At 41.0% G+C, this 25,415-nt stretch overlaps 5 protein-coding genes, 1 long non-coding RNA gene and 1 other non-coding gene across 14 annotated transcripts; 5 read left to right on the top strand and 2 right to left on the bottom strand.

Annotated features, from left to right (window-relative positions):
• The first annotated feature begins 1,750 nt into the window (after positions 1 to 1,750).
• Positions 1,751 to 5,554, top strand: LOC142990868 (transmembrane 4 L6 family member 1). 4 transcript variants are annotated; one of them, XM_076140775.1, is made up of 6 exons: positions 1,751 to 1,784; positions 2,026 to 2,202; positions 2,985 to 3,053; positions 3,337 to 3,491; positions 3,720 to 3,912; positions 4,244 to 5,553. In XM_076140775.1, the coding sequence occupies exons 2-6, from the start codon at positions 2,026 to 2,028 to the stop codon at positions 4,256 to 4,258; spliced, it is 609 nt and encodes a 202-aa protein (XP_075996890.1). In that variant the 5' UTR covers positions 1,751 to 1,784; the 3' UTR covers positions 4,259 to 5,553. The 4 variants fall into 4 exon arrangements, with proteins under 4 accessions (XP_075996890.1, XP_075996898.1, XP_075996904.1 ...); XM_076140783.1 differs by lacking the exon at positions 1,751 to 1,784 and adding an exon at positions 2,752 to 2,909 and having other exon boundaries at positions 2,108 to 2,202; positions 4,244 to 5,554; XM_076140789.1 differs by lacking the exon at positions 1,751 to 1,784 and adding an exon at positions 2,816 to 2,909 and having other exon boundaries at positions 2,143 to 2,202; positions 4,244 to 5,554.
• On the bottom strand, positions 4,393 to 10,321 carry LOC142990903 (uncharacterized). The gene is made up of 2 exons (XR_012960855.1): positions 9,657 to 10,321; positions 4,393 to 4,769 (listed from the first exon to the last, which is right to left on the bottom strand). It is a non-coding gene; the product is annotated as an uncharacterized LOC142990903 (long non-coding RNA).
• LOC142990861 (P2Y purinoceptor 14) lies at positions 7,214 to 9,671 on the top strand. The gene is made up of 2 exons (XM_076140762.1): positions 7,214 to 7,337; positions 8,111 to 9,671. Exon 2 carries the CDS (start codon positions 8,113 to 8,115, stop codon positions 9,139 to 9,141), a length of 1,029 nt encoding a protein of 342 aa, XP_075996877.1. The 5' UTR covers positions 7,214 to 7,337; positions 8,111 to 8,112; the 3' UTR covers positions 9,142 to 9,671.
• A 1,083-nt stretch (positions 10,322 to 11,404) lies between the features above and the next one.
• LOC143014447 (P2Y purinoceptor 14-like) lies at positions 11,405 to 14,593 on the top strand. The gene is made up of 4 exons (XM_076168398.1): positions 11,405 to 11,427; positions 11,640 to 11,790; positions 12,325 to 12,584; positions 13,034 to 14,593. Exons 2-4 carry the CDS (start codon positions 11,677 to 11,679, stop codon positions 13,644 to 13,646), a joined length of 987 nt encoding a protein of 328 aa, XP_076024513.1. The 5' UTR covers positions 11,405 to 11,427; positions 11,640 to 11,676; the 3' UTR covers positions 13,647 to 14,593.
• A 550-nt stretch (positions 14,594 to 15,143) lies between these two features.
• Positions 15,144 to 19,385, top strand: LOC143014268 (P2Y purinoceptor 14-like). Of its 3 annotated transcripts, XM_076168273.1 has the most exons (5): positions 15,144 to 15,251; positions 15,389 to 15,539; positions 16,723 to 16,982; positions 17,542 to 17,914; positions 18,020 to 19,385. In XM_076168273.1, the coding sequence occupies exons 2-5, from the start codon at positions 15,402 to 15,404 to the stop codon at positions 18,254 to 18,256; spliced, it is 1,008 nt and encodes a 335-aa protein (XP_076024388.1). In that variant the 5' UTR covers positions 15,144 to 15,251; positions 15,389 to 15,401; the 3' UTR covers positions 18,257 to 19,385. The 3 variants fall into 3 exon arrangements, with proteins under 3 accessions (XP_076024388.1, XP_076024234.1, XP_076024312.1); XM_076168119.1 differs by having other exon boundaries at positions 15,145 to 15,251; positions 17,542 to 19,385; XM_076168197.1 differs by having other exon boundaries at positions 15,165 to 15,238; positions 17,542 to 19,385.
• Positions 19,386 to 19,711: 326 nt separating this feature from the next.
• Positions 19,712 to 22,655, top strand: gpr171 (G protein-coupled receptor 171). 3 transcript variants are annotated; one of them, XM_076141853.1, is made up of 5 exons: positions 19,712 to 19,878; positions 20,611 to 20,787; positions 20,908 to 21,114; positions 21,471 to 21,599; positions 21,863 to 22,655. In XM_076141853.1, exons 2-5 carry the CDS (start codon positions 20,617 to 20,619, stop codon positions 22,355 to 22,357), a joined length of 1,002 nt encoding a protein of 333 aa, XP_075997968.1. In that variant the 5' UTR covers positions 19,712 to 19,878; positions 20,611 to 20,616; the 3' UTR covers positions 22,358 to 22,655. The 3 variants fall into 3 exon arrangements, with proteins under 3 accessions (XP_075997968.1, XP_075997959.1, XP_075997977.1); XM_076141844.1 differs by having other exon boundaries at positions 19,713 to 19,878; positions 20,598 to 20,787; positions 21,863 to 22,644; XM_076141862.1 differs by having other exon boundaries at positions 19,714 to 19,878; positions 20,598 to 20,787; positions 20,911 to 21,114; positions 21,863 to 22,636.
• A 343-nt stretch (positions 22,656 to 22,998) lies between these two features.
• Positions 22,999 to 23,071, bottom strand: trnav-aac (transfer RNA valine (anticodon AAC)). Its single transcript has one exon. It is a non-coding gene; the product is annotated as a tRNA-Val (tRNA).
• Positions 23,072 to 25,415: the final 2,344 nt, after the last annotated feature.

Below are 25,415 nucleotides of genomic sequence, written 5' to 3' on the forward strand. Positions count from 1 at the left end.
GCTTTCCTCAATAAAAATATTCAACAAAAAAACCCACCGACAGTATAGATAACTATGTTTGAATGGTAATGCTTTGCAGGGGTGGGGCCATAGGGACACTGGTTTGGCTAAGAATCAGTGTGTTGTTTGATTTACTTCTGAGTGTTTGCCAGAGATTTCTGAAGTATTGTGATGGATGCAATGTTATTTGTAGTGTTCTATCCAGGAGGAGGGGTATTATTACCCAGAAAGTGCAGTTTCACAGTAGGGGTGGTTATTGATTTCCCTTTGCATATTGCAGAGAGGCATGGCTTGAACATTAGTTTCAGGTACCTGGCTGACTGTGTGTAGAACTTATTCAATGATTTCAGAAAAAAACCTTGATATTTGTGTCTATGAATGATAGGAAAAACCAGCATCCATTGGGAAGAGTCGATGGTGTTGTGAGTTTGTTTTGTATAGGGAAAACGTGAAAAAAGTTGAAAAATGTGAATAAATAAGGTTGAATACTTCAAAATGTATGAAAGGTATTAAAATTCAGTGAACCCTAGTAATGGTCTCTGGTGTCACACATGGGCCACTCAAAGAATGTAGACAGACTTTTAGCAGACTTTCAAAATAAATGCAATCGGAATTTAAATCCATGTTGGAAGTTAAACCTGTTGAATTAAATGTGTTTGTGCTCTGAAGGATATTTAACTTTGTGTGTTTCTTCACATGTGTAGTATGTGGTCGTGTGTCAGATCTGTGTCAGGTGTCTATAGGCGGATAGTGTGTTTCGCAATCTGCTCACGAGAAATTTCAGCATTGCTGTGTTCTGTGGTTTTTCTGTGGTCATGTGAGCCTGATGATGTCTAGTGGTCGTCAGCTCAGACCAAACCACTGTCCTCGAGGATTAGAGGCAGCCTTAGACAACAGGTGGTGCGTTCAATTCCGTGAAAATCTGTCCTGCGTCCTTTTTCTCAGGCCATCCTGTGTTTGATGATCATGTGTCATTTCACATGTCCTGACTGATAAGTAGTGAGCCTAGTATAGAAATATTGTCCAGCACAATCTCCATTCGACTCTGATATAAGTGGTGTGAAAGGATCAGAACTTATCAATTAACCCTTGTAAATGTTTCAATACTGGCTAAAGGTCAGTTATGAGCAGACAGACAGTTTACTTCTCTCTCAGTGACGCATGGTGCCCAGTGATGAGCTAAAATAACATGACCTTTTTGAGAAGCACTGAAAATAGAGGAAAAGATGAAGTAGACTGATCCTGAGCTCACCAGTCACAACTGAAATGAAAATATAACATTATTCTTAAAGCAGCTTCTCATTGGTCAGCAGACAGGTTCAGAGAATGACCAGGTGAAGATGACTGGTGAAGGGCAAGTGGGAAGAGCTGGACCATTGACACAACCAGCCACATACCAGAACAAGAGGTCACTTCTTAACTCTATGGTGGGAACTGGGTCAGGAGTTGGTCTGTGGACCAAACCTGTTCATAGATTGAACCTCAGCTGATCATGTCATCAGAATGTGAGCTAAATCCTATTCTGTTCTGAGGGATCCAGAGCAGGAGAGTGATGGAGATACAGGACAGAATCTTGAAGGAATACGTTGATTCATCTGGTTTAGATGTTTCCGGTTACGTAAACATTTTTGTTTGGTGTTCTGTCTCCATATATGGCAGTGGGTGTGTCCTCTGTGCTAGTGGACCGGTGGGAGTGTTCTCCGTCCTATGGACCAGATTTAAGTGGCCCAGCTTCCTCCTCTGCAGTCACAGTGACTCTGATCTCTGACCCTCCGGCTGACAGGGTGAGTGAAGGATCAATTTGTAATTAGGCATTATTCTTTGTTTCAGCTTTTCATCTCATGTAACTGTTCTATGGTGACCTTAAGCCAATATTACAACCTAAACATGATAGATTTGGTATGTTTGTGATCTGTACTCAGATCAACAGTCAATAGAAACTGATCAGTGATTAATAACAATGCAAAGCTGCACTGCGTGTATTTCAGTATATCGTTAACCTGTATGTATGTGTGCTGCACACAGATGTGTGTGTCCAGGTGTCTGCGCTGTGTTGGCATCTCTCTGCTCCCTCTGGCTGTGGTCTGCATACTGGCCAACATCCTACTACTATTTCCTGGTCTACAAGTCCGATTCCTGTTAGAGGGTCATGTGACCAGAGAGGCCACTTGGGCCACCGGGTTGTGGGGATCAGGCTTTGTGGTGAGAGAGACAAACACTGTGTGTGTGTGTGTGTGTGTGTGTGTGTGTGTGTGTGTGTGTGTGTGTGTGTGTGTGTGTGTGTGTGTGTGTGTGTGTGCGTGTGCGTGTGTGTGTGACTCACAGACCTTCACACCACTGTTTTATCACATGTGGAGACTTATTGGTTAGATTGTCAAAAAAATGTGATACATCTCATAAGTGAATGAAATTTGTACATTGTTGTGATTATACACAATTGGGCACCACTTTAATTGATAATCGAATACTTAAATATTAAATTCATGTCATGCTCAGGTGTATTTTGTGCCTAATGTTATCTTGGGATGCTACAGCAGCTCACATGCTGAATGACAATGTTATTGTGCTATAACATGCTAAATGAATGCATCTGTTAACACACAAAATACGACATATCAAATAACTGAGTATGTTAGAATGAATGCTTGTTATGGTTTGATTCTATGTGTTGACTCATATTTGACACTATGAAGCTACACAGTTTTATTTAGTTTGGCCTGAATTAGTTTGTCAAATCTGTTGCTCCCCCAGACAAATGAATTGTTGCTGATTGATCCCTGACCTGTTTGCTATTTACCATCCTGTCCTGAGCCAGACAAGCTGACATGTCCAAAAACTGGAGAGGACAAACTTGGTCTTTACTTTGGCTCTACTGTCAGGACAAACTGCATTTGTTTGTCCTATTATTTGTAAGATTCCAAGAAAAGCAAAATTGTCTTTATTCTTCATCATCCAACCATTCATTCAGGTTTATTTGGGTTCAGGTCCTGCTGGGAGCTCGAGCGTTTCTACTCAGCAGTAACACCAGGGGGTGCTGTGCCTTCAGAACAGCGGTAAGACAATAACAGGCATGGAGTTATCAGTCATGTTTACAATTTCAATTACAAATTATGCACATAGTTGCTTTGTTTTTAGACTGGCAGAAAGTAATTCCTGACCTGTATTCCCCAAATTCACATGTACCTGCAATACACCAATACTGAAACCCTAAACTGCGTGTGTGTGTGTGTGTGTGTGTGTGTGTGTGTGTGTGTGTGTGCGTGCGTGCGCGTGTCTGCGTCTGCGTCTGCGTCTGCGTTTGCGTTTGCGTTTGCGTTTGCGTTTGTGTTTGTGTAGATGTTGTGTCAGCTGGTGTACTCGTGTGTTTGCCTGGTTGTGGCTGGGTTTTGTTGTCTGGTTAGTATCACTGGTCTTGTACAGGGTCCACTCTGTCGGTATGACACCAACTCAGGTCCGGTCTGGGGGGTCCCTCTGAAACCTGCCGCTGACAAGTGAGAGCCAGACAAAGACAAAGACACACACACACACACACACACACACACACACACACACACACACACACACACACACACACACACACACACACACTAACAAGTCTGTGAGAAAGGAGCCTCCAAGGTGACTGGAGAGATGTCTTTATCTCTCTCTCTCTCTCTCTCTCTCTCTCTCTCTCTCTCTCCCTCTCTCTCTCTCTCTCTCTCTCCCTCTCTCCCTCGCAGTCATGCAGGGTATCTGTATAACAGCACCCTGTGGTCTGGTGTGTGTTTGGAACCCAGCGGAGTGGTTCTGTGGAATGTAGTTCTCTTCATTGTGCTAGGGGGCGCCAGCGGGCTACAGACAATACTGTGTGCAGCCAACATTTTCAACTCACTGCTGGGATTCCTCCTAGGACGGGGCTTCTGTCACAACAAGGTGTGTGAGTGTGTATGTGTGTATGTGTGTGTGAGCATGGGGGTGAGCATGGGGGTGTGTGTGCGTGTGTATGCATGTGTGTTTCTGTGCCCTGCAACAACAAGAACATGAGGCAAGGAGATGAAGACACTAACCCCTGAATTCTCATGAAGCCAAAAATAGGACAGTAATGTTGTATTTAGCATTTTAGGATGATTTACTATTGTTTATTTCAACTTTGTTCACTTGTTTGTTGGTAGGTTTTCTCTTAATTTTCATACAGAATTCAGCAGAAACGTGGCGACACAGACATCATAGGGTCATAGACTAAGAGTGTGTTTGTGTTTTTCAGGTCAGTCCAGCTTAAGCTTGAGAAGATCAATCCTGGATGCTGACACAACACGTGATAAAAAATATTTAACCAAATATTTATAAAAGTCTTATTATGAAATGACATTTTTTTTTTTTTTTTACAGTTTTTTCCATTATTTTTGGTATAACTCATATGCACTGATGCACTTTAGTTAAAACACTCAGGTTGAAAGTGTCAGGTTTAAGTTAAACCTGTGGGTTTAACAGGTGATACATGTAGAATGATAAAAGGGACATTTTCAAGTTGCATTCTCTCATGTTTATGTTTATTCAGAAAAAAAACAAGGATATATGATGAATATTGTCAATTCATAGCTATAGATAATGTATCCTGTACTGCCATGATAGCTTCGCTTGTGATTGGTCCTGTAGCTCTGTCACATGATGTCATCCCCATTAAGAAAGGATGACATCAAGAATGATCCGCCTGTGCACGTGCTTAAACACACTCAAGTGCCATACGAGTGATCCAGTGTTTGGCAGAGCAGGCTTGTCACTAGGACAGTCTGTTTTCACTCTCTGCACACAGCAGTGCTGCAGCAAAGGAGAATAGAAGTGTATCAGTGGGGTGTTTTTGTGCTTATCTTTTGTATAGATCCTTAATCAATGGACTTGTCTTTTATTTATGACCGTTAATGTGAATGCTGTGAGTGGACTTCTGACAATGACTCCAATGAAGCATACACAACAGTAAAGTGATCTGTGTATTTGGTATTTGTTTGTATACACATTTGTCATCCGTTTGACCCTGAGCAGCTCATGGCCAGATGTTTGCAACTATTCTGCCAAACAAAGCACAAGAGGTCTTGTTATCTGGCTGCTGGATGAATAGTTTCATTCTGCGTGTGTGTTCTTCCAAGGAAACTATTTGTTTTTGCTCTTAACTCCGAAAATATCCACTTCTACGCCAAAAGCATCTTCCTGCTAACATCAACATCATGAAGACATTTAAAATTTCATTTAACAAAACACAAGAAACAAACCGTTTATATACAAGTGATATATGTAATGACCAATAACAAATATTGTACTTTATAAATGTTTATCTGTTTTTACAAAAGATCCAAATTTGGTGTGTAGTCATGTCTTATTGTTCTTATCGTTTAAAATCTATCGTTTTGATACTTTATTTTGATACTTTATTTTATGCATTATAAAACACTTTTTGTTATGAATGTGTGTTTCTTATGAAAAAGCTTGGATGGATTTTCTGTCTGCAGCTCATCATCAAGTCTCTGCCAGTTGATTTTGAAAGCAATGAACCAATAAAAACTGTTTATAAGTTCAATGTAGCAAACATGTAGCAGATGAATTTAGCACAAAGGCAGCAGTGTAGAAAGTGACACAGTTTAGAGACAGACAGACACTTTTAGGCATAATTTGGTGCCTAAAACATTGTTTGCTTCTTCCTCAAATCCAGCCTGTAAATGAATGAGCTGCTTTATTAGTGTTTGTGTCAGTGTGAACAGCTTTCTGTGGTGAAATCCACAGGAAATCAAACAGGAAACAAACTTACCACAACATACCGATGACAATGATTGCTAAGAAATTAAATGACACAGAGACTAAAAGCAGCACCTTTTAACCAAAAAGTAAAAACAAATGCAAAGATATGAAGTTATAGGTGTTACGTTGTTTTAAGTTTAACTCTATATAGAGAATTGTCTGCACACTACAAGGCCATGTTTAAGCTAGTTTAGCACCGGCTCAGCCCTGTGTTCCCTCAGCCCAATGGACCCACAGCCCTATGTTCCCTCATTTCTAAGATTTTTTTCAAAATTAGGCCCTATGTTCCCTCAGCCCTATGTTCCCTCATTTCTAATAAGGCCCTATGAGGGAACATAGGGCTGAGGGAACATAGGGCCTAATTTTGAAAAAATCTTAGAAATGAGGGAACATAGGGCCTAATTTTGAAAAAAATCTTAGAAATGAGGGAACCTAGGGCCTAATTTTGAAAAAATCTTAGAAATGAGGGAACATAGGGCTGAGGGAACATAGAGCTGTGGGAACATAGGGCTGAGGGAACATGGGCTGAGGGAACATAGGGCTGAGGGAACATAGGCATGCTCCCGTTTAGCACAAAGATTAGAAGCAGGGGGAAACTGTTCAAAAGAGAACCAATAAGTCGCCTTACATTTCCAAAAGCTGAAATATTTACACTTACGATAATCATGAACAGGTGTAGAAATAAAAAATGTTGATTTGAGACGTTTTATCAGCAGGTAGTGTCAGACATGTTTTTGTTTGAGCACAGTCACTGCATGCAGCATCTCACAGGACATCTGAGGGTGTTCAATGTTTTCTCAGCAGAGATGAACAGTGATGCTACACGTCCTCCTCTGATGTCCCACATCTTCCCCTTCCCCGCTGGCTTCCTCTTCCTTCCATTATCTTACACGCACACACACCCACACACCCACACACCCACACACCTACACACTCTGCTTCTTTATTGTCTTTAATTTTGGACATTTTTTGATAATGATTGTAACATCAAACTAGAACAAGACAAGGAAAAACAAGTAAGATGTCGTTTTTATTTTCCACTAAATCTGTTGACATTGATGCGACTATGATGAGAAACGATGAGTCTCCACTGAATGAATTTTCTGGCGTAGAGCATCTGCTTCAACTCAACAGCACAATGTCTAAACGATTCAAGGTCGCAATGTCCAAATGTAGCCGCTTTGTGCCAGACTTAGTGTATCTTACCAAATTTCGATTTGTCAAGTTGCAATCCACATTTTGTCCACATTTGTATAGTGGTTTTGTTGTTGGAAATGTAGCTTAACCAAAGTTATGTGGTAAAGCTAAATATGAAGACTGTCAGTAGCAGTTCTAGTCATCTTGGCAGGAGTATGTGTGTGTGGGAGAGAGAGAGAGAGAGAGCGAGAGAGAGAGAGAGAGACAGAGGAAGTGCACTTTGTACACTGAGCATAAAACTCTTCCTCTCTAAATGACTCAAACTCTCTGAGCTCTTCACAACTTCCAATCTTATATCTACATTAGTGGCTTTAGGATTAAATTGTATAACTACATCTGTATGGAAAGCTGAGTCACTGCGCCGTTATATGGTGAGTACAAAACTATTTCAACTTAAGTGTCATAGCGAAAAGAAGAAAAATATATTTTCAGTATAATAATGACAAAAACTGGACTCACTGCCTGCGGGATGAATCATTGTTCATGGTTAATATGTCCACCAAACTGGAGTTCGATGTCAATCTGTGACTGTTGAAAAAGTGTTGTGTAATATGTGCAATGAACTGACTTTTGCGCGCTAGAATTACCTTTAAATTACCTTGTTTTCCAATATTTCTACTTTAAAACTACTCTTCATGAAAATAAGATCGACATAATACCAATAAATCCAAATAAATAACTACTCAAATTAAAAAGTAGTGCATCTTCAAGACTCTAATTGTAATTATCCAAAGACCTGTGATCACCAATAACAAAAATGTCATCCTAAATCGAACAAAACCCTCTCTTGTACCTCATATAATTGATAGTAATAATTCATTCAACAGTCCGACTGGAACCGCAATTCCTGAGTAAAGTTTGTGTTTCACTGTGTGTTGGACGGGGATGAATCGTGCTTGAGGGAAGTGTGTGAACAGCAGGACAAACACAACAACTTCAAAATGCTTTTACTTTAGACGTTTTACTTCAAACTTGAACATAATTCAGATTATTGACACATGACTCGCACAGAATAATTGAGTGAGCTAGACTTCAATAACAGTGATAACAGTGATGTTTGAGTAACAGACTGGAGTCTGGAGTAAATTTTAAACAGCGCTGCCTTAAGCTCCAAATCTTATTTTGAATCTCCTGTCATTTTCAGGCATGGATCACCTCAACAACACCCGCCTCTCAAACAACCAATCGGCCTATGCCAACGTCTTCACCCACAATGTCCTCCCTGCTCTGTATGTGGTGATCTGGGTTATAGGCGTGACTCTGAATGGCATGGCGGCCTGGATCTTCTTCCGCGTTCCCAGCGACTCAGGCCTGGTGGTCTACCTGAAGAACATGGTGGTTGCTGATCTCCTCATGCTGGCTTCCTTCCCCTTCAAGGTGGCAGCTGAGCTGGACGTTGGGGGCTGGTGGCTCCACATGGTCGTGTGCCGCTACACCGCCGTGATCTTCTACTTCTCCATGTACCTGGGGATGGTCTTCATCGGCCTCATCAGCCTGGAGCGCTACGTCAAGGTTGTGCGACACACTTCCTCCACATCCTGCAGCAGCATGTTCGGCAGGTCGTCCTCGCAGCACCTCCTGCAGAGTGTTGGCTTCGCTCAACTGCTGGCGCTGCTCACCTGGGGCCTCCTCCTCCTCGCCGTCCTGCCCAATACTTTGTTGACCAGCCGGCCAGCCAGTGCGGACACGGTGCGGAAATGCATGCAGCTGAAGACGCCACTGGGTGTCCAATGGCACAAGATGTCCAGCCTCCTTTGCGCAACCCTATTCTGGGTGACACTGCTGGTCATGGCCTTCTGCTATGCCTCCATCGCCAGGCAGGTGTACCTGTCATACCTGCGGGTGCGCCAGGATGGCAGCCATGCCCGCCGGAAATCTAACCGCAGCATCTTCAGCATTCTGGCAGTGTTCTTCATTTGCTTTGTGCCTTACCATGTCTGCCGCGTGCCGTACACCCTCAGCCAGATGCCAGATTCAGACTTTAGCAAGGAGGTTCGCTTCCTGTTGCTCCAGGTGAAGGAGGGGACGCTCTTCCTGTCAGCACTCAACGTCTGCCTGGACCCGATCATCTACTTCCTGATGTGCCGCACCTTCAGGGAATCACTGCTGAGGAAGCTGCCTGGTGGAGAGAGGAGGAGATCCCTGAGCAACACCCAGAGTCTGAGCCACATTTAAGAGGAGGAGGAGGGAAAGAACAAAAATGTAGAATTACAGTGGAAAAAGACAAAAAACGCGTGGAAGGAATGGATAAAAATGGAGGAGAAACAAAATAGATGACTCGGAAGATGAGAGGAGGAGGAGGATATGCATGCTGGGATGAAAAGGAGATGAAAAGAGAGGACATGAGGAGAAAACAAAAGTCGGAAATCTTAGTGTTTCTGTTGTTCTGATGGCATGAAGCGACTTCTCCTTCTGAATCTTAAACTGATGACTGGGCATCAAATCAGACAGAAACAGCATTTTCACTTCAATCACACGTTAGTGATTGGAGCCTTTCGGTGAGTTTCTGACACTTTCATAGTCCCTCTGGTTCTTATCCAGCTGAGACAGAATGACTCAGATATGATGTGATGTGGAGAAGAGCTCTTATGTCACAAAAGACAAAGCACTTACAAAAAACAATAGACTTCACATGTCCATTGAATTTGCTTTTAATTTTCCACCCAAAAAGCCACAAACCTGTGAACAACAAATTACATTACGATCATTTGGCAGATGCTTTTATCCAAAGCGACTTACATTACATAACCGCCCTTCGCAGAGGGGGGAGCAATTGAGGGTTCGGTGCCTTGCTGAGGGGCACCTCAACAGGGGCCTGAACCGGCAACCCTCTGGTTCCTAAGCGGAAGCTCTACCCACTGAGCTACTGCCTCCCAAATAACACCCTAAACAGTGAATTGTGTGTAAAGAATTTTTTTATAAATTGTGTAATATGTAATTTCTACATCTGAGTTTCCTCTTGTGGCGAAATTGAGCCTCAATGAACGTTCTTTAATTTCACACTTTTGCCATTGCAACACTGAAAATTAATTGTATCTTTGTGATGCAACATGACCGAAAGGAGGAAGAGTGTCATGATTCTGTTCCTTTTCATAAAGATGAAATTAAAACAATCAAAACCAAGATTGTTATGTGTTTTGTTTCAGAGATATGAATTGTTTCCTCATATCAGTTCACAAGTCTTCTTCATTTCCTGTTAATTTGTGAAACGCCTCACAGCCTCCTTTAATATTCCATCAATTATTTTAAATAAAATTTTATTCTAAGTGCTGAGGTAACATCACTGTTTTGTTCATTGTGTATAGTGGATGTGCATGAATATAGAATGTGTATTGTTCTTGTTTTGTTCCACTAGGTGGCAGCGTTTCTTTAATAAACTCAGACACTGATGGTTTTGTCCCTCCATGTTTTTCATGTTTTTGTATTACCACTGCAGTATTTCTTGCATTTATGATACAGCAGCTGCTGCCACTTCTCCTGTGTTGATTAATCATCCACCTCCTGCTGTTACCTCCCTCTCCTCCTTTATGTTACTCCTTTCAGCATCTCTCACGGATAATCCCTTTAACAAAACTTCCTCCATCTCTCAAACAGGAACATTTTTTGTTGTGGCTTTTTTCCCTATCAGCACAAAAGAAGAAAACAGTAGCCTAACCTATATTTGCAGCTATAGATGAAGATCTAGTCATTCAATCTCCTCTTTGAGTGATTAGAATTGTTGAACTCTTTAAGTAGTTCAACAATTGAACTAGGTAAGTGTGATTGTTGGGCACAGTGTTTTTACCCATGTGGTCGGAAAGTGGCACAGATGTTGGTACAGTTACCAGGGATGTGACCTACGGAAAAAGGTCACAGGCTGAGCAACAATGTGGTAAGACAGAGCAGGAGAAGGAGGTCAAACCAGTGTGTTTTTAGGATAATATATCTCAACAACTCTTGGGCGAATTTTATGGGAGCAGTGGTGGTTTGATGTTTGTATTGAGAATAGATGTCTCCGGACTGTCTTGATGTACCAGATGAGACTGTTAAGATGTGCAGCAATCATAAAAATAATGTTCAACAACATAAAACACAACTCCACCACCAGTAGATTTACATTTGTCTTTTTAGTGCTGCAAAGCATTACACAGGTTGCACAATAGGTTGAAATTTGACACAAGACCACATGTCCTCTCTCTTTCCCGTTCCTTCAAAAGATTTTTCTTTACTAATTTTGAACACATTATAATTCCTTATTATAGTCCTCAACTTATCAGTAAAGTGACATAAGAAGTGTGCTTATGTTTGATTTGAATGGTAAATGAGGATCTGCTACAACATTGTGACCAATACATCTATGCAGTGAAACCTCAACAGTGTGGCTTTGTATCTCTACCCCCCCCCCCCCAGCAGCAGGAACTAGTTAAGTGCAAAGAGAGGTTTTTCTGCCTCCGATGTCCTGACTGACAGACGTGCTGACAGGTGAGAGCTGGTAGTTTTACTATGTCTATTTTTACACATATAATTATGTTAACATATAGTGACATCGCCATCTAACGTTGTGTTGTGAGTTATCAAAAAAAAAGACAAAGTTTGTGCTTGAGAACATTTTTATTTGTCTCTTTGTAATACATATTATTTGATTAGATATAATATTAAATGTACAAACTACATGTTTGTGTTTCATTTGTGAGATCATCCACAAACACGTCTGAGGAGGAAACAGCAGTGATGACTTCCTCATGGAACCAAAGCTCTGTTACTAATGTGACAGATGGCCCCTGTGGTCAAGTCAGCAGCTCAGCTCACGTCTGCTTCATGCTGCTCTGCAGCCTGGTGTTTCTGGTCAGTTTCATAGATTCACTCAGTTTGAACTTTCTCTCTGCTGTTCAGCACAATATCTTTTTTTGTATTATTATTTGTTTTTATTGAAGCAAACATTTTACATGACATTGCGCGCAATATCTTGATGGTGTTATCTGAATCTGTGTAGAAGTTTTACATTGTTCCATATACGTTTACATATATTCCATAGTTTTTACATTTTAGAAGTCTTGTCTGATGCATACAAACCTGGCGGAAAATTGTGATACTTTTAAAATAAAAGCAAAAAAAAAAATCAACAACATTTTTTTTCTGAAATAAGTAATTGACATTAATTTCATTGAACGGGCACTGATTGATTTTCGATGTAATATATTATTAAAACAACAAAAACAAATTTAAGTGACCTGGACTAAATCATTGATAGATTGTGTTCATATAGCCTACACATCATTTACACACTTAAGTACATTCTCTATGAAACCTAATGCTAACTGGGATACATTATCTATCATTGGAATCATGCATCATATTCCTTCCTCTTCACCTCCTCAGGTGGGCTTGATCCTGAATGGTTTCACCATGAAGGTTTACTTCTGTCAGGCTCAGCAGCAGGCATCCAGCAGTGTGACCATCTACCTAAAGAACCTGGCAGCTGCTGACTTCCTGCTCTGCCTCTGTCTCCCCTTACGCATTGCCAACTACGCCTCACACTCCCTCAGCTACCAACAGTTCTACTGCCACTTTGGTGCCTCTGCCTTCTTCCTCAACATGTATGCAAGCATCCTTTTCATGGGTTACATCGCCGCTAACAGGTGGGCTGGGCTGAAAAGGCCATGGGGGTTAAACAAAGTGATTGGTTGATCTGATGATTTTGTTTTAAACAAATGTTCAAACCATTTTCAAAGTTCAACACGTGAAAGATTGGAGGCAAAGTCACCCACAAATGCAATGACTGATCTATTACTAACTAGAATGCACTCAGAGAGCACAAGCAGAGCAGGGCCATGTAGTGATCCAATTCTGAGTAGTCACTTTGTCACATCTACATTTTTGTTGCTCAGAACAGCGTAGTATATAATCAGTGTGGTTGGTGGTTTGGAGTCTTTCTAATAGGGTTGGTGTAGCGTCTTCATTTCCTGCACTCTGCTGCATAGGACCACCACAATTTGCTCTGAATATGTTGTTGTGTAACAGTTGGTTCTATAAATTTCAAATTTGTAATTTAATTATTTTAGATTTCGCACTTTTTATCTCTCTCCAGGTACCTGAAGATCGTCCGTCCTTTTGAAAAGAAAATCCTGCAGACAGTGAGGGCCGCCCACATTGTTTCCACGGTAACCTGGGTATTACTCCTGGCCATGACAGGCACCTACATTAGCGTGGGACTCCTCACCCCGAAACATTTGACCTCTGTCCCCAGTTTACTGAAATGCAATACCCTGCAACGCCGTCAGGTCAGCGTGCTCTACAAAATCATCCACACCTGCGCTGCTGCCATCTTCTTCTTCGTCCTCTTCTTCCTTGTCTTTTTCTACTGCAGCACCTCCCGTAGGCTGTCGCAGGCACAGCAGAAGCAGCCTGCATCCTCCAGCTCCAAGAAACTTGCAGAGTGTCGCAGGAAAATGCTGGTACTGGTCAGTGTTTTCTGTTTCTGCTTCATCCCTTATCACCTGGTTCGCCTACCCTTCGCCTTCCTGACAGAGTCGTGCGCCCTGACACTTGTGTTTTACTACCTGAAGGAGATCACCATCATGTTGTCCGTCCTTAATCTCTGCCTGGACCCACTCATCTACTTTATCTTTTCTAAGGCCTTCAGGGCCCAGCTTAGCTCCAGCAGGCCACAATGGAACAATGATGGCGAGGAGAACCAGTGAGCTCAGAGCTACAGCTCACTGTAGCTCTGAGCTACAAACCTGATCTCTGTTTTGTTTCAGATATATGAATTGTTTCCTGATATTAGTTCACTAGTGTTTTTTATTTCCTGTTAATTTGTGAAACGCCTCACTGCTTCCTTCAATATTCCATCAATTATTCAACATGTGACACATTTTTCTGTCTTTATTCCTTTTTTCTTCCTTGAACTGCACAGCTCAGGGCTCAGCAGCGGAAATAAAATTGCATTCTAAGCGATGAGGTCACATCACTGTTTTGTTCATTGTGTATAGTGGATGTGCATGAATATGAAATGTGTATTGTTCTTGATTTGTTCCACTAGGTGGAAGCGTTTCACTGATAAACTCTTAGAGTATTTATAATACAGCAGCTGCTGCCACTTCTCCTGTGTTTGTTAATCATGCACCTCCTGCTGTTACCTCCCTCTACTCCTTTGTGTTACTCCTCCCAGCAGCTGTCACGGAGCATCCCTCCAACCAAGTTTCTTTTTTACAACCTTAACCTTTATCTGCAGCAAGAGGTGAAGATCTAATCACTCAATCTCTTCTGATCTTTTGATGCTATTGTGGGGCACAGTGTACAGTTTTCACCCGTGCGGTCTGAATGTGGCACAGTCACCAGGGATGTGACCTACAAAAAAAGGTCTGAGCGACGATGTGGTAAGACAGAGCAAGAGAAAAGGGTCAAACCAGTGTGTGTTTGTTTTAGGATAAAAATCATATACATATATACTGTATATCCTATAATAATATCTTAACAAGTCTTGATTTTTATTGGAGTTTATGTAAATGAAGCAGCAGAAGCCAAGAGGTGAAGCCATGGGTCTTCTGTCACTCAATGAAGTACAAGATAAGACTATGAAATGTGCAGCAATCACAAAATAATGTTGAACACAACTCCACAACCTGTAGATTTACAACATAATATATTGTGCTTTTGGTTGTTTTTTTGGTTGCTCATGTTCGTCATGTTGTCTCTCTGTGTAATAGTGTGGAGTGTGTGTTTAAGTCCAAAGCTCAAGTTTAGACACTTAGACACCAGCGCTACTGCAGCTTTTAATCGGGCAGTGCCTAAGCAAAGTCTTCTTTCTCTCAGTGTGCACATGTGTTTTAGCGCAGTAAAGCATTACAGAGGTTACACAACAGATAGAACAGAAGATAAGAAAAAAATTCCTAACCATCCATTTCACAAGATTGTTCTCTTTGGTCATGAATAAATAAATAAATATTTAGCCCCTACCTGTGCCAAAGCCCTGTTTTTAAAAATAATTTTGAGCACATTTGAATTTATAATTATAGTCCTCAATTAACGAGTAAGGTGACATAAGAAGTGTGCTCTTGTTTGATTTGAATGGCAAATGAGGATCATTGCTGCTACAACATTGTGACATACATTTATGCAGCGAGACCTCAACAGTGTGGCTATGTAGCTCTGCTTCCTCTCTCTCTCTCTCTCTCTCTCTCTCTCTCTCTCTCTCTCTCGCTCTCTCTCTCTCTCTCAGCAGCAGGAACTTGTTAAGTGAAAAGACAGGTTTTTCTGCCTCAGATGTCCTGACTGACAGACGAGCCGACAGGTGAGAGCTACAGGTGACTGACTGCAGCTATATTAAAAAATTTTTGTGTTGTGAATTCTACAAAAAATACCTGAGAACATTGTATTTGTCTTGTATTTGATTAGATTTATATCAAATGTTCAAACTACATGTTTGTGTTTCGTTTTTTAGATCATCCACAAACATGTCTGAGGAGGACACAGCAGTGATGACTTCCTCATGGAACCAAAGCTCTGTTACTAATGTGACAGATGGCCCCTGTGGTCAAGTCAGCAGCTCAGCTCACATCTGCTTCATGCTGCTCTGCAGCCTGGTGTTTCTGGTCAGTTTCATAGATTCACTCAGTTTGAATTGCTTCTCTGCTGTTCAGCACAATATCTTGATGGTGTTATCTGAATCTGTGTAAAAGTTTTACATTGTTCATTATGGTTAGTCAAGAGCTGATACTGGTAATGGCCCAGGGAATCAAATCAAACGACCCACTCTGTCCCTCTGTGGCTCACAACAGGTTTTGACCATCCATCCTTTTTTATAGACAGTCTTGTCTGGCCTGATGCATCCCAACAGGGCAAAAAGTCTCAATACCTTTAAAATAAAAACAAAAAACTCAACGTTTCTTTTCTGAAATAGTTAGAAACTGACCAAGGTAATTGACATTCAACCTACTTTAGTTCACATTTAATTGAACTGATACTTGGCTTTTGATTTTCGATGTAAAATATTATTTTAAAAAGATAAAACAAACGCAAATGACCTGGACTAAATTATTGATACCCCTTAGAAGTAATAGATACATAGAGCAAGACAGAGCAGAACATTTTCAGACCAACAATAACTCAACATGAAATTAAATGATATTTATATCCAGCCCACCCCGGTGAGAACATGTTGGTCCCATCTGGTAAATGCAGAACTCTACCACCAGTAGGCTGTGGTTCATTTTTGGGTTTGTACAAATGAGTGTGATAGCAGCACAAAGTGTCTGTCATTCCATAAATTCCCCAGAACCCAGAGACAGAGACAGAGGTTTAGAGACAATCCACAGACACATACAAGCATCGTCTTTAGAGTACTTAGTATAAAGTACTATCAAGCTGCTGCACTTCATCAATACAAGTCTGCCGTTCACGTAATTGCAGAATCAGTGTGAGGTGACAGCTTACAAGGAGGAAATGGGCCGTGGATGTGGCAAACACTGTTTAAGATGTTTACATGCCTGAAATCAATCAATCATGTGACCTTGGTGCTACTCTGAATAAAGCACACTTAAGTGCTATTTGCAAATACACTTAGGTTTATACTATACTACTTACTAAGAAATTTATTTATTTATTTATTGCCACAATCATAACATATCTGCCTAGTAATCATTGTGTTCATATAGCCTACACATCATTTACACACTAAAGTACGTTTTCTATGGAACCTCGTTCTACCTGGGATACATTATCTATCATTGGAATCATGCATTATATCCCTTCTCTTCCTCCTCTTCACCTCCTCAGGTGGGCTTGATCCTGAATGGTTTCACCATGAAGGTTTACTTCTGTCAGGCTCAGCAGCAGGCATCCAGCAGTGTGACCATCTACCTAAAGAACCTGGCAGCTGCTGACTTCCTGCTCTGCCTCTGTCTCCCCTTACGCATTGCCAACTACGCCTCACACTCCCTCAGCTTCCAACAGTTCTACTGCCACTTTGGTGCCTCTGCCTTCTACCTCAACATGTATGCAAGCATCCTGTTCATGGGTTACATCGCCGCTAACAGGTGGGCTGGGCTGAAAAGGCCATGGGGGTTAAACAAAGTGATTGGTTGATCTGATGATTTTGTTTTAAACAAATGTTCAAACCGTTTTCAAATTACAATACGTGAAAGACTCCATCATCAACTTCAAGTCACCCACAAATGCAATGACTGATCCATTACTAACTAGAATGCACTCAGAGAGCACAAGCAGAGCAGGGCCGTGTAGTGATCCAATTCTGACTGGTCACTTTGTCACAAAATGTAAATTTTTGTTGCTCAGAACAGTGCAGCTGTATATAAACAGTGTGGTTGGTGGTTTGGAGTCTTTGTAATAGGGTCGGTGTAGCATCTTAATTTCCTGCATTCTGCTGCAAAGGACCTTCACAATTTGCTCTGATTATGTTGTTGTGTAACAGTTGGATTGATCACTTCCTCGTTTTGTAAATAAGTTAATTTAAATGTCGCACTTTGAAAAAGTCAATAAGTGACGTCTTGCTGCTTTTAGTTTTAGATTTCCTCTTTGTATGAAGATTGAAAACCAGTCTGAGTAATCTTTGTTATGTCTGTTATCTCTCTCCAGGTACCTGAAGATCGTCCGTCCTTTTGAAAATGAAATCCTGCAGACAGTGAGGGCTGCCCACATTGTTTCCACGGTAACCTGGTTATTACTCCTGGCCATGACAGGCACCTACATTAGCGTGGGACTCCTCACCCCGAAACATTTGGCCTCTGTCCCCAGTATGCTGAACTGTAATACGCTGCACAGCCATCAGGTCAGCGTGCTCTACAAAATCATCCACACCTGCTCTGCTGCCATCTTCTTCTTCGTCCTCTTCTTCCTGGTCTTTTTCTACTACAGCACCTCCCGTAGGCTGTCGCAGGCACAGCAGAAGCAGCCTGCATCCTCCAGCTCCAAGAAACTTGCAGAGTGCCGCAAGAAAATGCTGGTACTGGTCAGTGTTTTCTGTTTCTGCTTCATCCCTTATCACCTGGTTCGCCTACCCTTCGCCTTCCTGACAGGGTCGTGCGTCCTAACACTTGTGTTTTACTACCTGAAGGAGATCACCATCATGTTGTCCGTCCTTAATCTCTGCCTGGACCCACTCATCTACTTCATCTTTTCTAAGGCCTTCAGGGCCCAGCTGAGCTCCAGCAGGCCGGTCCCACCTACACAGGTCGCCTCACAAATGCTCAACGAGAATGGGAGGAGCAGCGAGGATATTCTAAATGTCAGCAGGGCAGAGAGGAAGACATCACTCCGCACAATGATGACGAGAAGAACCAGTGAGCTGTAGCTCAGAGCAAAACCCCAAAAACTTACAACCTCCTTTCATGTCAATGAAAGGTTACAATGGAACAGAAGAACTCAAAGAACATCACCACGGGCCTCACTCAGTACACATCTATATAGAAATGTCATATGTCTTCACAGCTGTTCACACTACCAACATTAAAGGCAAAATAGATTCCTCCATTGGCAACAAAGCAAAGCAAGAACTATTACTATAAGGGTCTATTTTTGGTTTTAAAAAGGGCAAAATTTTAAGGAAAAGTCTATTTAGTGCCAAGTTGAAGTGAAGTGATGAAGTTTACAGACTGACGGTGACAGGATGTGATGCAGCACTGTGGTTGGATACAAATGATTTCCACTGCGATAATTATAGATATTCTTCCTCTTTTATTTTCTTAGAAACATGCTTTTCATGTCTGTCATCTCTTTTTTTTAAAATGTGATGATACTGTAAGTTCAGTGTTGCCTCAGTGTTTAGACTCTGAAACGTCTGTATTTTTTCATTGCTTGCTGTCCTACAGTAACCTCCAGGTGCCGTCGCGCCTCAGTTTGTCACTCCATAACGTGAAAATAGCTGAGAAGATGGTGTTGAGATAAACGAGCAGGCTGTGGTAAGATAAAATAGTACCCAAAGTCGAAGCAGTAGCATCATTATAGCATGACACAGTTTAATTTTGGAAAGCACAATATGCCTTCAACCTTTACTATGGTCTGCATATTGTCTGTCTTTATGCAGTATAAGAAATAACACAGTGAATCAGACTACAGACTACAGACCTGCCTGAATGGCAAAAAATCAGTCAGTGACCTAGTTTAGATCCCTAAAATCGCAAGAATTTTTTAAATCGCTAGCACATCACTTCTTTGTCTGAACTTCGTTAATATGCTCAGCACTTCACCCCGGTTACTTTCAAGCTCTGGGTGAATTTGTCATCAATTCAGCAACTTCATTTGTAATATCCTAAATAAATGTTTTCTAGACTTATCTGTTCTTGTGAAGCAACATTATACATGTGACTTGTGTGCAATCACATATTAACTTCATATCTGAAATATTTCACTTGATAAGCCGAAACATGGGGTTACCAAGTTAAAACATGGACATGTTTCAGAAGTTTGATTTACTGACTCAAAAAAAGATTAAGATCAAGATTACAATTCAATTAAATGTTTTTTTATTGTCAAAATAAATATGAACAATGATTAAACTAAAGTTTTTCAGGGTTTAAGATAAGATATGATAAGATAAGATAAAAGTTTATTATCCCGAGGGAAATTACTGTGCAATGGTTACAGTTTGAATTGGTGTCTAAAAACCAATATGTCAGTTACGATCAAATAGCATGGTAAAATTCTCCCCAAGCAAGCTCATCGTATTTGCCCTGAATTCTGGTCTGCAGTGTGAGACGGAGGCGTGACATGTGGTTGGTCTGTGGTTCGGCTGACGACAGCAGCATAAGTCAGAATGGAGGAAGTGTCTCTGCATCCTGCCAGAACCTGAACGCCACATGTACCTGAATATAGAGTATAATCTGAGAATTTGAGGGGAGGCAGTTAAGGGGTTCACCATATGGTGTGAGGACCAGTGAGAGGATTTACAGCACCAGAAAAAGGATAAAAGAGGAGGTAGAAGCACCTCTTCATCTTTGCCTATACTTTAAATGCAAAACTAGACAGATAAGCAGGACAGCGATTAATGTTAGTATGTAGAGTTTAGTTTAATCCCTGAACACGGTACATTTGCTTTATTTTACTTGATCGGAAAGAATAATAGTAAATTGAGTAAATAGTTTCAGCTGGTGAGATGTGGATAGGGAGTGAATTTGTAGTGATGCACCTTGCTTTATCGGAAGATGTTGAACTGCTGAAAGCTGCAGGTGCAAATATGAGTAACAGGAAGTTAGAATGTTTACTCTTTATCAGTTTGTATCTGACTCATTGCTGGTTAACACCATCAGACTGTCAGCCTTGTGAGCAAATGCCACAGTGACTTTAGAGGGACCATTGAACACATGACTCAAAAGCTCTTGTAGTTATTATACATGACTGCTTACAATGATAACCATTTTATTTAGCAGCATTTTCGAATTAATTCGTAAGTTAATTTGAACAATTAATACATTGTGAGCCTTTCATAGAGCGCTCCAAGTCAGAGGTGTAGTAATAATCTCTTTCCAACTCCAAACACTTACACCAAATATGCTGGAGGGATTTCGTAGAAGTCCCCAAAAAGTCAGGATATGATGTCCTTATAAAGCAGACTCAGAACTAATTAGACAACTGTCATACTGACAACAATCCCAAAAGAAATAATCAGTTTGTTTGATCAGGTTTTGTTTGATCAGGTTTTGTTTTCAGGCAGCGATGACATCACCACCGTCCAACTTCAGTGCCGACAGCGCTAAAGAGCAGCAGCAGTGCATCGTCAATGATCAGATGGGACCCTTCACTGTCCTCTACATACTCATCTTCATCAGCAGTCTGCCGGGAAACATGCTGTCTGTGTGGGCCTTCATCCGTAGTCCCAGAGCCAAGGTAGAACAGCTGCAGACCCATAAACCTCTTTTTGCACAACATAATCACACTCATGACAAATGATGTAGTAGAGTTGATTATGGTCGTATTGTGATGGTATAATTAATAAAGTTTCATCAGCAGGGCCTCAGTGTGTACCTGGTGAACCTGCTGGCGGCCGACCTCATGTTGACGCTGGCTCTGCCCTTTAAGATCCTCAAGGATCTCGGGGTGGCACCATGGGGCCTCATGGTGTTCCACTGCCAGGCCAGTGCTGTCACCATGTACATCAGCCTCTATGCATCCATCAGCTTCATCGACTTCATCATCATTCACTGCTACCTGCAGGTAGGGCTGAGGCTCAGTGTATCATGGGGATAGCATTTATCACTGGGATCAATGTCAAAGTGAGGCCTAACATGTACAGGTATTGTGAAAGATAAGTGTGATGATGCTCTGTTGTTAAGGTTTCAATAACTGATGTACAGCAGAAACAAGGCTAATCGTCTGAAGTCCTTCTAGTCTAGAATGGCTTCGCGTGTCCGCCAGTGGTTTGCAGACACAGTGTAGTGTTCAACTGTAAATCATGATTATTGTCAATGCTTTGATCTGTTAACAAAACCTGACAGCTATAATGTGATTCAAACTAAATAGAAGTAAATAGAAGTAAATTGATGTGATGGTCGGCGGTCTTCATTCTGCAGGACTGCACCAGTCAGCGCTTGCTTCCCCTGCAGGACTTTGGCTTTGCCCGACTTTTGTCTGTGGTCATCTGGCTGCTGCTGTTGCTCATCATGGTGCCCAATATGGCTCTGCCCATACAACAAGTACAGGTACATACTGTAATGTTACTACTACTTTTACTATGCTGCTACTTCTTCTGCAAGTACTGCTGATTTAGTAGAACTAGTAATACTGCCACTGACAACTTCTACTATATCTATTAATGCTACTTGTAGTTGAAATACGATTGTATTATTTGGGTATATATTTAATAAAGCAACAGCAGATTAGGCTTCATTATTATTTAGACATGTACATGTGTTGTGAAAAAGCTGCTCCTCTACCCAAATGTAGCATGTGCTTGTTTTTGCAGGTCCAACAGTTCCTGAGCTGTTCTGCATTGAAGAAAGGCATCAGCATGCACTGGCACGCTCTGTCCATCTTTCTCTGCACAGCTTTGTTCCTTAACGCCTCTGTCGCCACACTGATCTCCACTATCCTTTCTCTCAAAAGACTACTGGGCAAGTGCAATGTCCCAGGTCACGCTATGAAGATGCAACGGGGCATTGCAGCACTGGCAGTTGCCTACATGATCAGCTTTGTACCCTACCATGTGGTCCGGACACCATACACCTTAGCTCAGACGAAGGTCATCACAGACTGCCAGACCAAGAGGCAGCTGTTTCTAGCCAAGGAGTCGACGTTCTTGCTGGCGACGCTGCACCTCTGCTTTGACCCCCTGATCTACTTCTACTTCTACTCACCATTCAGACAGACCGTTAGCAAGGTGCTATGGTGCTGCAAAAGCCAGACCATCAATGATCTTGAGGAACCTACAACTACAGCACAGAAGGAGGTGCTGGTCTAATCACTGATATGCAGCATGAGGTTCACATGTATTTTCGTATTGAATTTCTTAAATAAATAGTGATATGCACAACATTTCCTGTTACTTTTTTGTCATATACAGCTCTGATGCGTCACGCACATGGATTAATTTCACTTAAAACCCTCAGACATTCAAACTGACTTCATGAACACTTTAATATGGGGCATAAATTTAACATTTATTGACCTCTGCTGGTGGGCTCTAGGAACTTAACATTTGACTGGCTTAATAGTTACTTGGACTGAAATAAGTATGTTCACAAACAAGTAGGATGTTGTGTTTATGTTGTGAGCTGAGAGGGGAAAATCTGAATGATTTCCTCTCTAAACCGTCTTATTTAAAGCCTCAGCACTCTCTTTAGAAAATGATGCTGCCTTTGCATTTCTCCTCATAGACTCTTTTATCATTTTACATTAATCATAGTAATTAAACTTATTCCTTAATAAGGCTTGATGTAAATGTACAAGAACAGCAAACGTATGTATTTATAGATTTATAGATCTTTGAAAGTATAACCTGGGCTGTCCTGTGTGCGGTAAAAGGAAGGTAAATCAGTGCTATTGGATTTGCTTTATGTTATGTGTCAATTACGTGGGAATGTTGAATAAAAGACAAAACAATGTTTCCGCCCGGTCTCGAACCGGGGACCTTTCGCGTGTTAGGCGAACGTGATAACCACTACACTACGGAAACTGACGAACACCTTTGCTAATCTCAGCAAATTTATACATACATAGATCATGAGTGACCTGATGACGTCACAGAAGCCTCAAGACGTTCCTCAAATTTTGTTAGCGAAGCGCATAGCACTCAAGCTAACACAGTGTTGTTGGACTTCACAGTGTCTCCCGCGTGCCTCTGTGTTTTTGGCATTAAACTGCATTTTGTTGCCGTGAGCTGAAGATATACAGTGTTTTTAGTTTACTCAGTTTACTTATTGAAATATCTGACTATAGCGCCATGTTGCAGTGGGGACGAGCTTTCAGGACAGGTACGCTCTCAGGTAGGTTCTATTCAGGTAGGCTCCACTCCTCGTGTAACCTCTCTTCCCTCTAGACTCAATAATTAACGTCATGTAATTGAGTTAACATAGCAGTGACCCACACAACCTTCTACAGATTAGCATTATACATTTACACTTTTACCCCCATCTTCAATTTCAGCACAATTCAAACAGCTTTTTTTTTTACTAAGAAACAAGGTGCCAGCTTCTTGACACTACTAAAGAAAACGACGCTGAAAACAATAAGCACCTTTTGTTTCAGTGTCATTTTTCCATTTAATTTTCATTCAATTTTTATTTCCCTTTTTAACATAGACATCTTAAATAAAGTAAATCTTGAAAGGTTATCAAATTTGTTTACACATGTATTTAGTGTGTGTGTGGTGTTGTGTGGTCAGTGAGCAGGCTGAAGTTTATGATTTCATCATACTCATGTCATGTTGTTTGTCTGTAATGAGCCCCTGTGGTGCTTCATTAAGAGAAGCTATTTACATCTCATCATTCGCTGCGGCCCACGGACATTTGGGCACACTGATGGCACAAACCACTTCATCATGCCAATTATGTCACCTTGCATCATGGGTATCATGGGAGGTCAGTGTCCTGCTTTGGCAACCATTGAGAACACAACAAGTGCTTTGCTTATTCTCTTGTTTTGTTCCTATTCTAGCAGTAAACCCACAACATAGAAATGTCAATATATGTGGGAAAAACTAACAACAGGTTATAGAACTTGTGTAGTGTACAATAAAAGCAGTTTAAATGTTCATGCTTTTTTCTAAACCTGAAGGTTCACGCTATTTTTCAGTTAACTTCCTGTAACTGTAAGTCATCAGTGATCTGCATAGCAATTAGAGGGTAAAAAATGTGTTTGCAGACTTGTTCTTAACGCCAGATATCAGAAACCTTGTATCCAAGACCAAGCGGTCGGGTTCGGGCCTCAACTGGTGAAAGTAAAAAAAACAAACAAACATTTTCATTAGGAATGCCAATAAAATAGTGACAATCATATTTGGACAACTATAAAGTATGGGGCCTTAACTCTAAGTGAGGTCAGCTATACTGACCACAACTAAAGCCTGGCAAATTCAGACTTAACTGACCTAACAAATGAGACACGATTAGGGTTCATCTACTACTAGGTCAGCCTACACAGACACACAGGGGCAAAGGAGAACAAACTGAACATAAAGAGTCTGCAGCCTGATTGCAGCAGACTTGAGGTCATCAGGAAGTTGAGCATATGAGCAGGACTATATGCTAATATAGATATATATATATATATATACACACACATTATATATATTGTCAAACTTCCTGATATATGTATTATTTATACATTATTTATTTATAATTAGTACATATTGTTTAGTATGTTGGATATTATGTATATTAGGAGATGTTGGAGCATTAAATACAAAACTGGTGAGGGAACATTATGGCAACATACTAAACAATATTTATGTCAATCATAAGTTCTATTATTTATTGTATGAAAACAGATTATCAACTGCATTTAGCACAGTGTACTGTCGTGAAAGTTTAGGTTTACCATGTATTCAAAATTTCCTTTAAGTGGGGAAATGTCTCTATGTTGCTGTTAAATTTAAATGTGTGGCTGTTTTCCATGGTTGAAAACTTGACAATCAATCACACCATATATACAATATTATATATACTTTGGTGCTATAGTATTTAAGAATATATATAATGATAAATAAAGCTATCTTGCTTTGTATACATTTCCATATATTCTTGCAGTGTGTGACAGCTGCTCAGCATGATTGTTCCCTTTGACACAGGTAAACCAAAGCCATGTGTCTGGCCACAGACACATGACAGATAGACAGGGGAACTGCACTCATTGAATTCATAAATAAAAGACATGAATACTTGACAGACTGAAAAACAGTTTATTTGCAGAGAGCTATACATTTCAAAGCAAAGAATAGCGTGCATCACTTTAGAACAACACAAGAAGCAAAAACCAGTTTGGCTATGCCCTGCTTAAGCTTGTTTCGTGATTACAAATGG

This window comes from Genypterus blacodes, unplaced genomic scaffold (genome assembly GCF_046128005.1).
Source record: "Genypterus blacodes isolate CSIRO-AG114 ecotype Tasmania unplaced genomic scaffold, CSIRO-AGI_Gbla_v1 ptg000003l_1, whole genome shotgun sequence".
Classification (NCBI taxonomy): domain Eukaryota; kingdom Metazoa; phylum Chordata; class Actinopteri; order Ophidiiformes; family Ophidiidae; genus Genypterus; species Genypterus blacodes.

What these genes read in the sequence shown, in the direction of transcription:
- LOC142990868 (XM_076140775.1), top strand. Translation starts at nt 2,026, where the DNA reads ATGTGTGTGTCCAGGTGTCTGCGCTGTGTTGGCATCTCTCTGCTCCCT. An exon ending in GCTGTGCCTTCAGAACAGCG is followed by an intron (nt 3,054 to 3,336) that starts GTAAGACAATAA and finishes GTGTTTGTGTAG; the next exon opens with ATGTTGTGTCAGCTGGTGTA. An exon ending in CTGAAACCTGCCGCTGACAA is followed by an intron (nt 3,492 to 3,719) that starts GTGAGAGCCAGA and finishes TCTCCCTCGCAG; the next exon opens with TCATGCAGGGTATCTGTATA.
- LOC142990861 (XM_076140762.1), top strand. Translation starts at nt 8,113, where the DNA reads ATGGATCACCTCAACAACACCCGCCTCTCAAACAACCAATCGGCCTAT.
- LOC143014447 (XM_076168398.1), top strand. Translation starts at nt 11,677, where the DNA reads ATGACTTCCTCATGGAACCAAAGCTCTGTTACTAATGTGACAGATGGC. An exon ending in TCTGCAGCCTGGTGTTTCTG is followed by an intron (nt 11,791 to 12,324) that starts GTCAGTTTCATA and finishes TCACCTCCTCAG; the next exon opens with GTGGGCTTGATCCTGAATGG. An exon ending in GGTTACATCGCCGCTAACAG is followed by an intron (nt 12,585 to 13,033) that starts GTGGGCTGGGCT and finishes ATCTCTCTCCAG; the next exon opens with GTACCTGAAGATCGTCCGTC.
- LOC143014268 (XM_076168119.1), top strand. Translation starts at nt 15,402, where the DNA reads ATGTCTGAGGAGGACACAGCAGTGATGACTTCCTCATGGAACCAAAGC. An exon ending in TCTGCAGCCTGGTGTTTCTG is followed by an intron (nt 15,540 to 16,722) that starts GTCAGTTTCATA and finishes TCACCTCCTCAG; the next exon opens with GTGGGCTTGATCCTGAATGG. An exon ending in GGTTACATCGCCGCTAACAG is followed by an intron (nt 16,983 to 17,541) that starts GTGGGCTGGGCT and finishes ATCTCTCTCCAG; the next exon opens with GTACCTGAAGATCGTCCGTC.
- gpr171 (XM_076141853.1), top strand. Translation starts at nt 20,617, where the DNA reads ATGACATCACCACCGTCCAACTTCAGTGCCGACAGCGCTAAAGAGCAG. An exon ending in TCATTCACTGCTACCTGCAG is followed by an intron (nt 21,115 to 21,470) that starts GTAGGGCTGAGG and finishes TTCATTCTGCAG; the next exon opens with GACTGCACCAGTCAGCGCTT. An exon ending in TGCCCATACAACAAGTACAG is followed by an intron (nt 21,600 to 21,862) that starts GTACATACTGTA and finishes TTGTTTTTGCAG; the next exon opens with GTCCAACAGTTCCTGAGCTG.